The sequence below is a fragment of the Oratosquilla oratoria genome, chromosome 15 (genome assembly GCF_046742065.1).
Source record: "Oratosquilla oratoria isolate Oo_2021 chromosome 15, ASM4674206v1, whole genome shotgun sequence".
NCBI lineage: Eukaryota > Metazoa > Arthropoda > Malacostraca > Stomatopoda > Squillidae > Oratosquilla > Oratosquilla oratoria.
In genome coordinates, this window is record NC_134791.1 from 31409572 (window position 1) to 31424571 (window position 15000).

A 15000-nucleotide genomic window follows, 5' to 3' on the forward strand; every position below is an offset into this window, starting at 1 on the left:
ATGTATATATATGTATATATATTTATATATATATGTATATATATATATAGTATATATATATGTATATATATATGTATATATCTATATCTATATATATATACACACACATATATATATATATATATATATATATATATGTATATATATATCAGGGCTGCGGAGTCGGATGGTATAAGGTCCGATTCCGACTCCGACTCCGACTCCCGACTCCTTAACTCCTTGACCCCTATGTGGAAATCTATTCTGCAGATCCATATACCAGCCTCCCACACCTATTCAGCAAGCATTTTATAAATATTTTTCATGTATATTATTTTTTACGTGAAACATTCACTTGTATGATAAATATACTCACACTCAACCAGCTTTATATGTGTATATCCACACAAGCACGAATATTCGTATAAACATATATATATTAAACATATAATGGTATTATTTATGCTCATGATCATCTACCACTTTATGAGCACTTTCAGATCTGTCATGGCAGAGTTGCCACTTCAAGCTAGATATTTTCTTTTTCCTTTGTGCCCCTCCCCTCCCCCCCAAAAAAAAACATCTGTTATTTCATTTGTCCAATCTCATAAACCTTCTATCACAATATTAGGAAAAATCATGATGATGAAAGGTTAATGGAGGATGCCCTACCTAGTTCTTACTGCAGAATTAATTTCACCATGTTATCATAAAAACCAGGAATCAGTTCAGGAAAGAGAGAGACAACCTTCCCCTGTGCACACTGTTCATATCTGCTGTTGTTCCTCCCCTTTTCAGTCATCATCAAATGCTGTGACATATGCTCTAATGTCATTCCTATCTGGCCTCTGAGATTGGTCAAAGTTTATCTCAGGGCACTTCCATTGACTTTTACATACATGAAGACGTACGTGCCTAGTGCATACGTAGTGGATATATACTATTGTCTACACTGCTGTTGTTCCTCCCCTTTTCAGTCATCATCAAATGCTGTGACATATGCTCTAATGTCATTCCTATCTGGCCTCTGAGATTGGTCAAAGTTTATCTTAGGGCACTTCCATTGACTTTTACATACATGAAGACGTACGTGTATAGTGCATACGTAGTGGATATATACTATTGTCTACACTGTCATGTACGTGTGTACATGATGGAGTTGTAGATGTTAACATAATTTGAATTAATTAGACTGTCAACAAAGGTAAAGTAGCTAGTTTAAAATATTTAAAGATAAAAATCATCTCTGTCACTTGACAGTTGACAAATTTTTCAGGAATTTGAATTAATAATTATATTTGTTAAGTATTTATTAAAAATAGAAATACATTCCATTGGCTATAACTCCCATAGTATAGAATGAATGAAATATTAATACAAACTACATTCCGGAAAATTCTATAAATGGTACATATCCTGTAACTAGCTATAAAAATATTCTATACTGGACGGTTATTAAATTTTCTCAACACAAAACGTATCAATTTTTTTAGATTTTTTAAACTTGGAATAATGAGACCTACTGCTTTCTATTTGCACAATAGCAACAAATTATCTCACAGTGCACATCTATAGACAGTATTTTACAGCTATTGTTGGCTTGCAAATTACTGTAATGGTAAAAATTCAGACAAAGCTTTCAAGAATATAACAAAATATATGTACTGTACCTTGAATACACCCGTATTATTACGTTAATAACTAGGTTAAAAATTCAATCTATAAAAATTTCTTAAAATAAAATATTTTATATGTTCCTTGAATCTAGTAGTATGATTACGTTAATAACGAGGTTAAAGCTAAAATCTATACAATTTTTTTATTTGTAAACATTAAAAAAATAGGCTTTATTCATAATTATAGAACTTATAGACTACTCAATTGAAATTTGCAAATAAAAAAATAGTTTGTACTTTATATAAGTAGGATAAACTGATATCATCTTAATGTGATGAAATGGTTGGTTAGATTAGCCTATGAGAAATATAGGTTAGAGTCCTAGACTACCCTATGAATAGAGGCAGCCTATAGTCTAGGAAAAACAAATTCGACCCTACAATTTTTGGTAAAAAGAAAGGTAAATGTGGATTATAAGGTTATTAAAAAAATGATAAAAAATAAAAATAAAAGATTTTTTTTTCATTAATTCATTAGTTTTCTTTTTTCTTTTCTTTATTTTTATTTATTTATTATTTTTTTGAAAGGACCCGATAAACAACATGTACCAAAAGAAATAGGTTTTACCTGTATATATATATATGTGTATATATATATATATATATATATATATATATATATATATACATATATATATATATATATATATATATATATATATACTGTATATACACTCTCTTCACCAAAGTTTTAAAAATAATACAAACTGCTAATGATTCGCTAGGTTAGCCTATCTCATAATCAGCATTTATCATACAACAGGTAGGACCTTACAATTGGCCTAGTCTACATCACTGGGAAAAGTAGGAAACTTTGGCAAAGTAATCTAAATTGTTCTTGCATCCAATGCTTATTGTTGACCAATTCCTACAAAAAGAAACATAGCCAAATCATGCAAACTGTATATCTTGTAGGTAATATTTAAGGTCCGGTAGTCACTCAATAGGCTGCTATCAATAGTAGGGTTTTACAGACTATTCCGTATACCAGTATATCAATATTTGTCTTTACCAAGGTCACATTACACAATGTACAAGATTTGGCCTAAATATTTTCTTTTTACTATTATTAAGAGATTAAAAGAGGAAGGGAAGTTGATTCAAGTAGGGAAGAAAAGGTAAAAGGCAAAGATGAAAAGACGATAATGGAAGAGGAAGCGATAAGGGGAAGATGGGCAGAATATTTTAGGGAACTGTTGAATGTAGAGGAGGATAGGGAGGGAATGGTGATAGCAGTGGGAGGCGCAAAGAAAATGACAGTGATGGGTGAGGAAAATGAGGGAAAAATAAGAAAAGATGAGGTGGAAGTAGCGATTAAAATGATGAGAGCAGGTAAGGCACCTGGGTTAGATGGGTGTCATGCGGAGTGTCTGAAGAAGGGAGGTAAAGTAATAGTAGACTGGTTAGTGAGGTTGTTTAATGTGTGTCTAAGGGAGGGTAGAGTACCAGAGGACTGGAGGACTGCATGTATAGTTCCGCTTTTCAAAGGAAAAGGGAACAAGTGTGAATGTAGTAGTTTCAGAGGGATCAGTTTGTTGAGTGTAGTTGGGAAGGCGTATGGGAGTGTTATAACTGAGAGAATTAGGAGAGGACCAGAGGAAGTAATTGGTGAGGAGCAGTGTGGGTTTAGGAGAGGTAGGGGCTGTGTGGATCAGATTTTTGTGATAAGACAGATTTGTGAGAAAGCTTTAGGAAAGGGTAAGGATGTCTTTTGGGCCTTTATGGATTTGTAAAAGGCTTATGATAGGGTAAACAGGTATTGGGGGAAAGCTGTTAAGAGCAGTCAAGAGTTTTTATGAGAGTAGTAGAAATGGAGAGAGTGAAGGGTTTGAGGTAAAGGTGGGACTACGTCAGAGATGTGTCATGTCGCCATGGCTGTTCAATGTGTATATGGATGGGGTGGTACGGGAGGTAAATGCAAGAGAAATGGGCAGGGGACTGGAGTTGGTTGCGGAAAATGGAGAAAAGTGTGAGGTAAGTCAGTTGTTGTTTGCTGATGACACTGCACTTGTGGCAGGGTCAGAGGAGGCATTGGGAGAGTTAGTGACTGAGTTTGGGAGGGTGTGTGATAGGAGAAAGTTGAAGGTGAATGTGGGTAAAAGTAAAGTGATGAGGTGTACAAGAGGAGAGGATGGTGGAGAGTTGGAAGTAAGTCTTAAAGGGGAGAGGCTGGAGGAAGTGGATAGTTTTAGGTACTTGGGGTCATATGTGGCTGCAAAGGGAGGAGTAGAGGTAGAGGTAAGCTGTAGATTGAGAGAAGCAAACAAATGCCTTGGGGGATTTAAAAAAGTAATGAGAAATAGACATTTGGGAATTAATGCAAAGAGGAGATTGTATGAAGGGGTGATTGTGCCGACAGTGCTGTGTGGGGCAGAGACATGGAATTTGAGAGAGGAAGAGTTTAAATGTGTTTGAGATGAAATGTCTGAGAAGTATGGTGAGGGTTACAAGGCTGGATAGAGTGAGAAACGAGGAAGTGAGAAGGAGAGCTGGGGTGGAAAAGGAGTTGGCTGAGAGGGCTGATGAAAGACTATTAGGATGGTTTGGACACATGGAAAGAATGGATGAAGGAAGACTGGTGAAAGGGGTATGGAAGGCAGAGATGGAGGGAGTGAATTTGAGAGGACGACCGAGGATGAGATGGATGGATGGGGTGACAGGGGCGTTGAGCAAGAGAGGAATGTCTGTGGAGCAGGGAAGGGAGGTGACAGAAGATAAGGATAAGTGGAGAAAGGCTGTGTATAGATGATACTGTGATGAAAAGAAAGGGAAGGGATGGGAGGATGGAGGGGGTTTGGGGAGTGGGAAAGTGTGAATGATACTTTGACGCAGCCCGAAGGGACTTCTCCCCGTCCTCCGTTTTCTATGTGAGGGGACGGAGAGAGGGGGGTCGCCAATTAAGTGAAGCGGCCTTGCTGTGGATGTGCTGTGTCCTGCATTGCTTCTGACCCAGGGTGGTGGGCGGGATGCAGGGATGACCCGTCGTCCACGAGGAGCTAAGATGTGAGGGTGGAAGGGATGATGGGTGGGAGTGGGTTTATGCCTTTTGACTTGGCTACCTCCCTGATAAGGGGGAAAAAGCCTTTTGTATATAGATAGATAGAATTATGGTTATGGGTTAAAGCATAAATATCTGGTACACTTAGGCCTAATTTGCAATTGTCTTTATAGCATAATCAGTTTTGAATTAGATTAAAATGGTTCGTGATTTTCTTTACTCTGATTTCTATTTTTCATTGCTTCACTTGTAGGCCTATTGTATTCACTAGTAACCATGATCAGTAGCCTGTTTCTATTTCGTATATTTCAAACCACTAAATTTCTTTGATAAATGTATGATTTTCATATTCTGAAGTAGCTTTATCATAATCTAGCATATTTCTATTAAAGGAAAATGTGATAAAACTACCGAAAATGAAGGAAAAGAAAATTCACTGGGAGACACTGCTTCAGGCAGAATCTGCAGCTGTTTGTTTACATTAGTTAGTACTAGTAGCACACAATGCCGTCACATGGTGGCAGCACGAATTGATGTTTATTTATGTTGAAGTAAAAGCATTGCAGTATAGTACAAAATATTATATATATATATATATATATATATATATATATATATATATATATATATATATATATATATATATATATATATACAGTATATATATAGTTTCACTCTCCTTACAGGAAACAACTACAAATACATGACCACAAACACTTTTACCCAGACTGACAACGATAGCTTGTCAGTATTGTGTATTTTTCTTTTTTTTTATTATTGATGGATTGTTTTTTGTTTCCATCTGGAGAGACCACTTAGTGTACATATACACTGCACACACTCACTATTGCCTCCAAAAATAAAAGCAAAACCATACAAAAACTGCTAAATTGTGCAACTGGTAAAACCAAACAGGGAAACCATGTTAAAAAAATAATTTTATTGGACTTAAGGAGTCGGAGTCGGATAAAAAATTCCGACTCCGACTCCGACTCCGACTCCGACTCCTAGTACTCTTAGAAATCCGACTCCGACTCTGACTCCAGCTAAAACCTCCGACTCCCTCCGACTCCGACTCCGACTCCGACTCCGCAGCCCTGATATATATATATATGTATATATATATATATATATATATATATATATATATATATATATATATATATATATATATATATACACACATACCAGCTACACGCGTTTTGTATAAATCAGTGTATAGTTTAAAATGATGTAAAGAGTGTGAGAGAGAGAGAGAGAGAAGAGAAAGAGAGAGGGAGGGAGGGAGGGAGAGTGGGCCTGAGTTATGTAGAAGATAGAAAATTTCGGAAGAAGACCGCAGGAAGTAGGGCGTTTTACACACACACACACACACACACACACACACACACACACACACACACACACACACACACACACACACACACACACACTCTCTCTCTCGATGGCGTGGTGGTAGCGTTCGCGGCTGCCACTACGGCGGTCCGGGCTCGAATCTCGCCCAGGGCTTATTTTTTTTAGTATTGCTGCGCTGCGAGTCGTTACTCCAACTCTTGTGGGGTGGGGAGTTGGGTGTTTGTGTGTGTGTGCGTGTAAGGTCACAACATTACTCATAGATCGGTCATATATAAGCTCTGAGCTCTCTTTCGGGAGGGAAATAGCTGTCGATCACGTGTCCAACACGTGATCCAAGACCATGGTGAATACACAAATCGCAAAATTAATAAATAGATAAATGAAAATAACCAACCCTTCTTCTCCTCAACAGTGTACTTCGTGTGCAGCGACCCGACCAAGAGCTCCACTTCGCACCCGGAACAGTCCTTTCACGACCCCATGACCGGCATCCGGCAAGTGGAGGCGACGCTCGAAGTCCTGCGGGGCGACGTCGACGACTCCGGGCAGGATGGCTTCGGGTGTGAATGCATCGCCTGGAACTCCCGCGGACAGACCAAGTCGCGCGTGGCCCTCGTCACCAACGCCCGTAAGTGGGAAAATCCTTCTTGTCACTTCGTTATTTCCTTCCAGTGAGAGACTCTGGAATTCTATTCTCCCCTGATGGCTTTCCAGTTATCTGTAACTGTCTTAAAGAAAAATATTTTAATACGTTTTCCTTCCAAAATACATTTTACTTCGAATTTGTATGCATTTTTTCATGGATAGTCGCCATTGCTTTATGTTATTGGTTCAGGAAATTAAGTGACATCAACAATATAGCGTGCGTTCTTCTGGGACTAAATTAAATCTAACCTAACCTAACTTAGTGAACCTAACCTAGTAATCATAACCTAACTTAAACTGACATGACCTTCCTAACCTAACCTTAGATATATTTAGACCAAGTTGGGATTCCTCTTGGTAGGACAGACTTCATGGTAGACTAGACTACAGATACTGGGGTAGCCCGCACACTAAATAGGCTAACATTTGTATGCAATGTATTTTCATATATATCACGTCCCAGCAAGGCGTGCCCCTCTGTTTCTGTCTCGAACAGTAGTACTGCGGTTGACATTATTTTGTTTAGTAATGACTTCATACATATGTGATGAGGTACAATGACACAACTCGTCGACAGGAGACCTTATGGTCCGTAACGAGGTCACATGCAGAAATAAATAACAGAACAAAATAAAATGAAGAAAACAATATCTTAGGGGTATCACACTGGTCCATTTTTCCTCCGACATCCTACCTCCAACCTCCATTTGAATAACTAGAATATAACTTCGCTTAAAGAAATCTAGACCTCTCCAAGAACATTTCAACAGTGTCTAAAATTCGTATAGGTTTACAATCTCTTAGTTTATCATTCAGCTTTGCTATATGGGACGGAAAGATAATTAATTTGACATTTGGAGATTTGAAAACCGAAATATTGTAACCGAAGCCATTTTTACTCAAACTCTCGACGGTCGGCTCTGGTGAAGCCCGTGAAAGCCCAGTGTGATAACTATTTCATACAGAGTTTGGCCATGTCATCGTTTTCATATTGATTTATTTGTTTGTTTATATATATATATATTTTTTTTTCTCCGTGGAATAATGACACAAAAAATCATATATATATATATATATATATATATATATATATATATATATATATATATATATATATATAATTTTTTTTTTTTTTTTTTTTTTTTTTTTTTTCTCTCCGTGGAATAAGGACACAAAAAATCCGAAAAGAGAAAGGTAACCTTGTTCCCTTGGTTCACGGTATATACAAAGGAAAAGGAATACAAAGGAGATAAACACCAGCGGACTAATTGAAAGGGGCGTGTAAACGGTGGAAACAATCGCCTTTTTCGCCAGATAGGGAATACGGTGACGATGTTCTTGTACCTTGCCACAATTTGGACTGTTCCTACTGGATCACCGGTGACGTAAGCGTGCTGGCCTCGCATTCGCTTAGTTGCAGGTTCGAATCCCGCACTCCTTTCCGATTCCCAGTAGTGACTGTTACCTATCCCAACAGTTCAAGCACATGTTAGGGCAAAGATGACGGCTTCGGCCACAGCTACTCAGCGCCTCCTGGCGTCGGCTCCTCTTCTACTGGATTGACTGAATGGACAACCGGAAAGATTTGCTTAGCTGAAGCTGAAGCCGCCACCTTTGCCCTTTGTGTTTGGATAGAGTCATTGTCATGTATAGATGCACCTATAATGGGTTATCATACTGGGCTATTTTTCCTTCAACCTCCAATTAATCGGCGATACCGTCCACCTCCAGAACTTTTTCCGCCGTCAAATCACTATGACAAAACATTTTGCTTTTTCAACAAAAATACATAGAATGTCATTTGGCAGATTCCCTCCCGAAAGCCACGGGCGGCAAATCTGCTCCAAAAATCGAAGGAAAAATAGCTTAGTGTGATAACGGGGTCAGGAGACTCGAAGTGGAACCGATGTCAGGCTGGCCCCATAGGTCCGGTGACATGTCATCATCGCCAAATTTCATTCCGTCCGTTTCGCAAAACTGCATTCCGCCAAATTCCTTTAGGTTAGGAAGTTTGGCGAAAAGGGATTTTGGCGAACCCGTTTGGCGAAATAGGAATGATTCCATTCCCGCGCAGCGGTGACCGGTAATTTGGCGAAATGCGGAGAGTCCTTGTGCATTTATTTGATTTTTCATTCATTCCTATTTATTTATTTATTTATTTATTGTAATTGTTCACATTTCCTTCAATAGCTCATGCTAATGATAATATCTTAATCTGTGTTGTCATTGAATATATGTTTGGCCTTTCTGGCTTATATATACATTTGCCTTGTTTACTCTTTGCTCGTTAATTGGTTCCTGAGGATGGTGAACTTCTGTTTTGTATTTTCTTTGTATAACCTACAAAAGCTTGCGCGCGCACACATACAATCACACGTTACGCTGCAAGTCGTTACTCCAACCCTCTTGGGCGGGGAGTTGGGTGTGTGTGTTTGCGTGTAAGGTCACAACATTACCCATAGATCGGTCATATATGAGCTCTGAGCTCTCTTCCAGAACGGAAATAGCTCTCGATCACGAGTAGAACACGTGATCCAAGACAATGGTGGTGAATCATGGTGAATCACACACACGCAGATACACGTGCGCGTGGTTGTGTGTATCATTCTGTAGAGTTGGCAATTTATTTTCTTTAACCTGAGTTTATTTCCTGTCACTCACTCCTATTGAATTCCCTCCCTCCATCTCTCCTTCCCTCCCTCCATCTCTCCCTCCCTCCCTCCCTCCCTCCCTCCCTCCATCTCTACCTCCAATTGTACATACCTCCATCACCGCATCCAGAAGTCCCCCGCCATATCTCCCCTTCACCTTATTTGCAGGAAAGATTTGAATTCGTAGGAGGAGGAAGAGGAGGAGGAGGAATATGCTGCCAACAGCGGCTCCGTTTCCTTCTTCCTCTTCTTTTTCTTCTTACTGATTCCCCCTCCCCTCTTCTTGTACTTCCTTTACATCTTCCGTAGTCTTCTTTTCTCCTCCTCTTTCCTTCTCCTCCTCCTCCTCCTCCTCCTCCTCCTCCTCCTCCTCCTCCTCCTCCTCCTCCTCCCCCCCTCCTCCCCTCCTTCCCCTCCTCGTCTCCTCTCCCTCCTCCTCCTTCACTTCCTTCTTCCCCTTCTCCGCCTTCTTCTCCTCCTTCTCCTCCTCCTCCTCCTCAGTAGTGTTAGTTCATCTTCTATCGCCTAGTTGCCCTGTTTTCTTAACTGTAGCTTAGTATAGTAGACACAAACAGCCTCGTTAGGGCCAGTAGCCCTGCTGTTGTTTGTTCTTCCTTTGTGTTCCTCCTATTCCTCCTTCTCCTAGTCATTCTACTCCTCGTTTTCCTCATCGTCGTTCTCCTCTTCTTCGTTCTCCTCCTCTTCTTCCTTTTCCTCCAACTCCTCCTCCTCCTCCTCCTCCTTCTTCACTTCACTTCCTCCATCTCCTTTTGGTTCACTTCCTGCTTCTCCTCTTCCTTTGTCCTTCTTTCCTCCTACCCCTCCTTCTACTCTTCTTCCTCTTACTTTTGCTCCTAGTCTTCCTCCTCCTACTCCTCCTCCTCCTCTCTTCCTCCTCCTCCTCGCACCCCTCTTCCTTCTTTTCCTCGAACCCTTCCTCCTCGTTTTCCTCCTTCTCTTCCTCGTACTTTCCTCTTCGTCTTCCGTCTCGTCTTCCTCCTCCTCATCTTCCTCCAGATCACTTCCCCGATCTCGGATACTTGGAGACCATCTTGTGACGTCATCTCGTCCCCGCGATTCATCCCACGTCTCCATGATGGTTTTTGACATTCCGCCAAAGAAGGTTAAATTCAATTGAGGTTAGGTTAGGTCAGTGGCTCTTTAAGTCGGGGAAGGGACCCAGAGTGGATGGGGGAAGGACCCGCTGAGAAAGTATTCTCTTCGTGTAGATTTCTGCCTACGTATGCACAGCTGTGCCAGAAGGTTGAGGACTCTGGGCTGACAATATGTGAATAGACGCGGTCTTCGGTCGAGATCATTTCTATTTCTCGAACTGATAATATACTCTTCGTTCGTTCTCTCCTTTCGGAAGCAAACCTCTGCGGGCATTTTATTTTCGTTCTGTTTTATCTCCCTTTGCCCGGTTTTTTTTTTTAAACGTGTTTTGGTAAGACAAAACATGGAGTCTCCTGATTTTTTTTTTTTTTTTTCAGTTCCTCGTTATCGCCGTTTCTCGCCCTTTTCCACCTCGTCAACTTTCTCCCGTTGTTGTTCTCTCTTATTCCCTTTTCCTTTCTTTCGTCCCTTCTTCTCCCTCCCCTCCTCTTTTCCTCCCTTGTTGTTTGCGTGTCCATTCCTCTCCGTGTTCTGTCCCTTGCCATCTTTCTCCATCCATCCATCCATCTATCATATTCTCCCTTACTGTTTTGCCTTTTCTTCCACTGTTCTGCTGCCTCTTTTTCTCCTTCTCCCCCACCTCTTTCTCCTCCTCCTCCTCCTCCTCTTCCTCCTCCGCTTTCTCTTCCTCTTACTCTTCCTCGTCTTCCTCTACAGCTGTCCATTTATTTTTTCAACTTCAGTCTATTTCTTTTCTATCACTTTCTCCTCTCACCTCGCTTCTCCATCTCCCACACTCTTAACACATCATTTTCCAGTTCTCTTTCTTTTCCTCTCTTTTTTTCCTTCCTCCTCTCTGGATTTAATTCATTTTCGCCCTATTTTCACTCTTCTTTCCTGGAACTCCCTCAATATCTCTCGGCTCTTGCTCTCATTGAAGACACTTCACGAATTCCCTTTGAAGACACTTCATGAGAACACTTTATGAAACTTAACAGTCATCTAAGTACTCCTCTGGAAACACTCCCACGAACCAGGTTGGAATTCTTAGCTCCAGAGGGACTACCGAAAGAACATTTTAGGCTTAAGAAAGAAATAGGAAAGAATGAGTTTACCAACAGAACGATTAACGAATGGAAAGGACTTAGCAACTATATAGTGAGCGCTGAAACTATGGGTTGATTCAAGAGAAAATTAGATAACTTTATGGATAGGGATGATAGGCGGAAAAAAGGACATGGAACTACCTAGAGTAGGCCTTATGGTCTCTTGCAGTGTCCTCCATTCTTTATGTTCTCTCACTGAAGACACTTCATGAATTAAGTAAACTTAAAAATCGTCTAAGCATTCCCCTGGGAACACTCCAACGAAGCTCATGTTGTGATTCTTAACTCCAGAGGTAATGAGGCACTGCAGAAAGAACACCTGGTGTATAGCAAGGCACCAGGTCAAAGAGTACCAGGGGATCCAGTGCTAGTGCTTGGAGTTCGTGTTAGTAAATGCGGTGGAGTATTTTGCATTTACACAGTGATGAGACTTTCGTTGCGGGAATCCTTGAAAACACAGAATGATAGTGATCCCCCCAAATACCGGTATATATATATATATATAATATATATATATATATATATATATATATATATATACATGTGTGTGTGTGTGTGTGTGTGTGTGTGTGTGTGTGTGTGTGTGTGTGTATGTGTGTATTTACCTAGTTGTATTTTACGGGAAGGGGAACTATGCTCGTAGTGTCCCGTCTTCATATCTAATTTTATCTAGACTGTTTTGAAATTCGTGTATTGTGTTTGCACACACCAATTTCTCATCTAACTTGTTCCAAATGTCTATTACTCTGTGGGGAAAGCTGTTCTTTTTCAGATCTCTTCTATAACTGTCTTTCTTGATTTTCTTTCCGTGTCCTCTTGTATTTCTTCTGTCCCATTTTATTAGATCCTCTCTATCAATAGTTAATATGCGTGTGTGTGTGTGTGTGTGTGTGTGTGTGTGTGTGTGTATCTGAAAAATATATATAAATAAGGAAGTCTTTCATAGAATCATGAAAGCTAGGTATAAATCACGATCGCCAGTAGACTACATTGACAAGACTATATCAAAGAAAAGAAAAGAAAAAGTAAATATCTTTTTCATGGGATCATCTTCAAAACAAATGTCAAGACAAGTGTATCAGTTGCCCAGAGGAGCCACGGGAAGAAAAACCATGAATTTATCTATTGTACAGACCAAAGCGAATCCGATCGAAACTGATCTCATATTCAGACGACGCGCCCACCCCCACCCCACCCAACCTCTCCACTAGTCACGGGCCACTGGAGTTTAGTGAAGAGGCGATACAAATTTGAATTGTTACATCGAAACTATAATTACCTCATAGAAGAAAGATCACAAGAGGTCCCAACTGCAAACCTTTTAACGGATTCATAGAAATCACCCACGGAAATGTCATCCAATTAGATCAAAGACAAAGCCAGCTTAGGGCGACTTTTTCAATGTCCCGTCCAGCTTGTCCCGCTGTCCACCAGTGCACGAAAAAGAGAAAGAGAGAAATGCTCTCTTTGACCAGATGAAATAAAGGAAAAGAAATCAGTCTTTTGTGTCGAGATTTTTGTAAATGTCATTCATGCTCTTGGGCGCGCGCGCGCATGTGTGTGTGTATGTGTGTGTGACCTTAGACAAACACACACACCCAGCTCCTTGCCCATGAGGGTTGGAGTGCCGGCTCGCAGTGCGGCGATGCTGAAATTATTTCAGTCCTGGACGGAAATCAAACTTGGACCGCTGAATTAGCGGTTACGAACGGTACCACTGCGGCGTCGTGTGTCACCATGGTGTTGGACTCATGATCGACAGCTATTTCCCTCCCGAAAGAGAGCTCAGAGCTCGTATATGACCGATCTATGGGTAATGCTGACCTTACACGCACACACACACCCAACTCCCCGCCCACGAGAGTTGGATAACGACTCGCAGCAGTGTGTGTGTGTGTGTGTGTGTGTGTGTGTGTGTGTGTGTGTGTGTGTGTGTGTGTGTGTGTGTGTGTGTGTGACGTCAAGAAACGCTTAGCTATGCCTGAGGTCGTCATCGTCACCTTTGCCCTATGAGCTCGGGCTTCTAAAGCAAGTAGAAGTCACCAGTCGGATTTAGATAAGAAACAAATCCAACATTCAATCATAAGAACATAAGAATGGAGGAGACTGCGAGAGACCATAGGGCCTGCACTAGTCCGTCCCATGCCCTTTACCACAAGTCATCTCTGTCCATAAAGTTATCTAGTCTTCTCATAAAATAACGAATAGTTTCAGTGGTCTTTATATGGATACTAAAGTCTATTCCATTCGTTAACCACTCTGTTAGTACACTGTGGCAGGTAAAAGGACAAGAGCGCCTTGAAGCTGCCATAGGACCAGGCCCGTGCCGCCAGCGAGTTGTACCAAGGATATGGTTAATTAGCGGGGGTTGCTGGGAGTGCCCGAGCACTTGCCCTTTTACCCTGTGGCCCAAAATTTCCCTTCACAAAAATATATAAAAATTCATTAAAAATGGTTTCTCACAGGCTTTTTCCATTTTCTTACCATTCAGAAATCATAATGTGGAAAATGGTGGTGCACCCTACCGGATAGTTGCCAAATACGAATAATACAAGAGTGAAGTGCCCAATTTCCAGCCCAAAGCACCTGCCCCTTGCAACATCTGTGCACGTTACTGCATAGGACTTTTGGGGGTGACGTGGACTGGGGTTGAGACTTCACCAGATTCTAGATCGACAGGCCAAGAAAATAAATTCCTGGACATATGCTGGTGTGGAACAGTCTTGGTATCTGGGAACGGAGTGCGGGAAACTGTCGTACTGCAGTAATTTAATTAAAAAAAAAAAAAAAAAATGAAGTTACATGTTTACTCCTGTGACTAAAAATCTCCATTGAGGACTATTTTTCAATCACAAATTAATTAAGAACCTTGATTAAGTCTAAGCCGGATCAAGCCAGCGTAGTGAGGCACAGAGTCTGGGGATTTGCCGGTCCCCAAGTGAACCAGAAAGGCTGAACTACTACTGCTACTACTCCTTTATATATATATATATATATATATATATATACATATATATATATATATATATATATATATAATATGTATATATATATATTATATATATATATAATATATATATATATTATATATATATATATATATAATATATATATATATATGCTGGTACATTGTGACAAGTTGATGAAGGTGGAAAAAGAAGTCACACGTTCCTCTGAAGAAGCAGAGAGCAACCGGTGAGGAATAAACTCAGAAACTCGGAACTAGACCCGTGACTTCTTTTTCCACCTTCATCAGCTATATATATATATATATATATATATATATATATATATATATATATATATATATATATATATATATATTCTGTTAAAAACGACAGCAAAAGAATTATTAATTAACTTTTTCCGTGAGCTCTCAAGCTTGCGAAAAGTAGATTTCTGGTAGGGGGAGAGGGAGTAAATAAAATTTCCAAAACTCATAGGAAACACAAAAGTTATAATGAACACAAAAA

General features: G+C 40.1%; 1 protein-coding gene across 1 annotated transcript in view; it reads left to right on the forward strand.

Moving 5' to 3' along the window:
* The window catches only part of unc-5, a 256136-nt gene that overhangs the window by 91164 nt on the left and 149972 nt on the right, over positions 1-15000 (forward strand). Inside the window, exon 4 of the mRNA XM_076198739.1 lies at positions 6422-6637. Coding sequence (XP_076054854.1) covers positions 6422-6637 — 216 coding nt within the window. The remainder of the gene's footprint in view (positions 1-6421; positions 6638-15000) is intronic.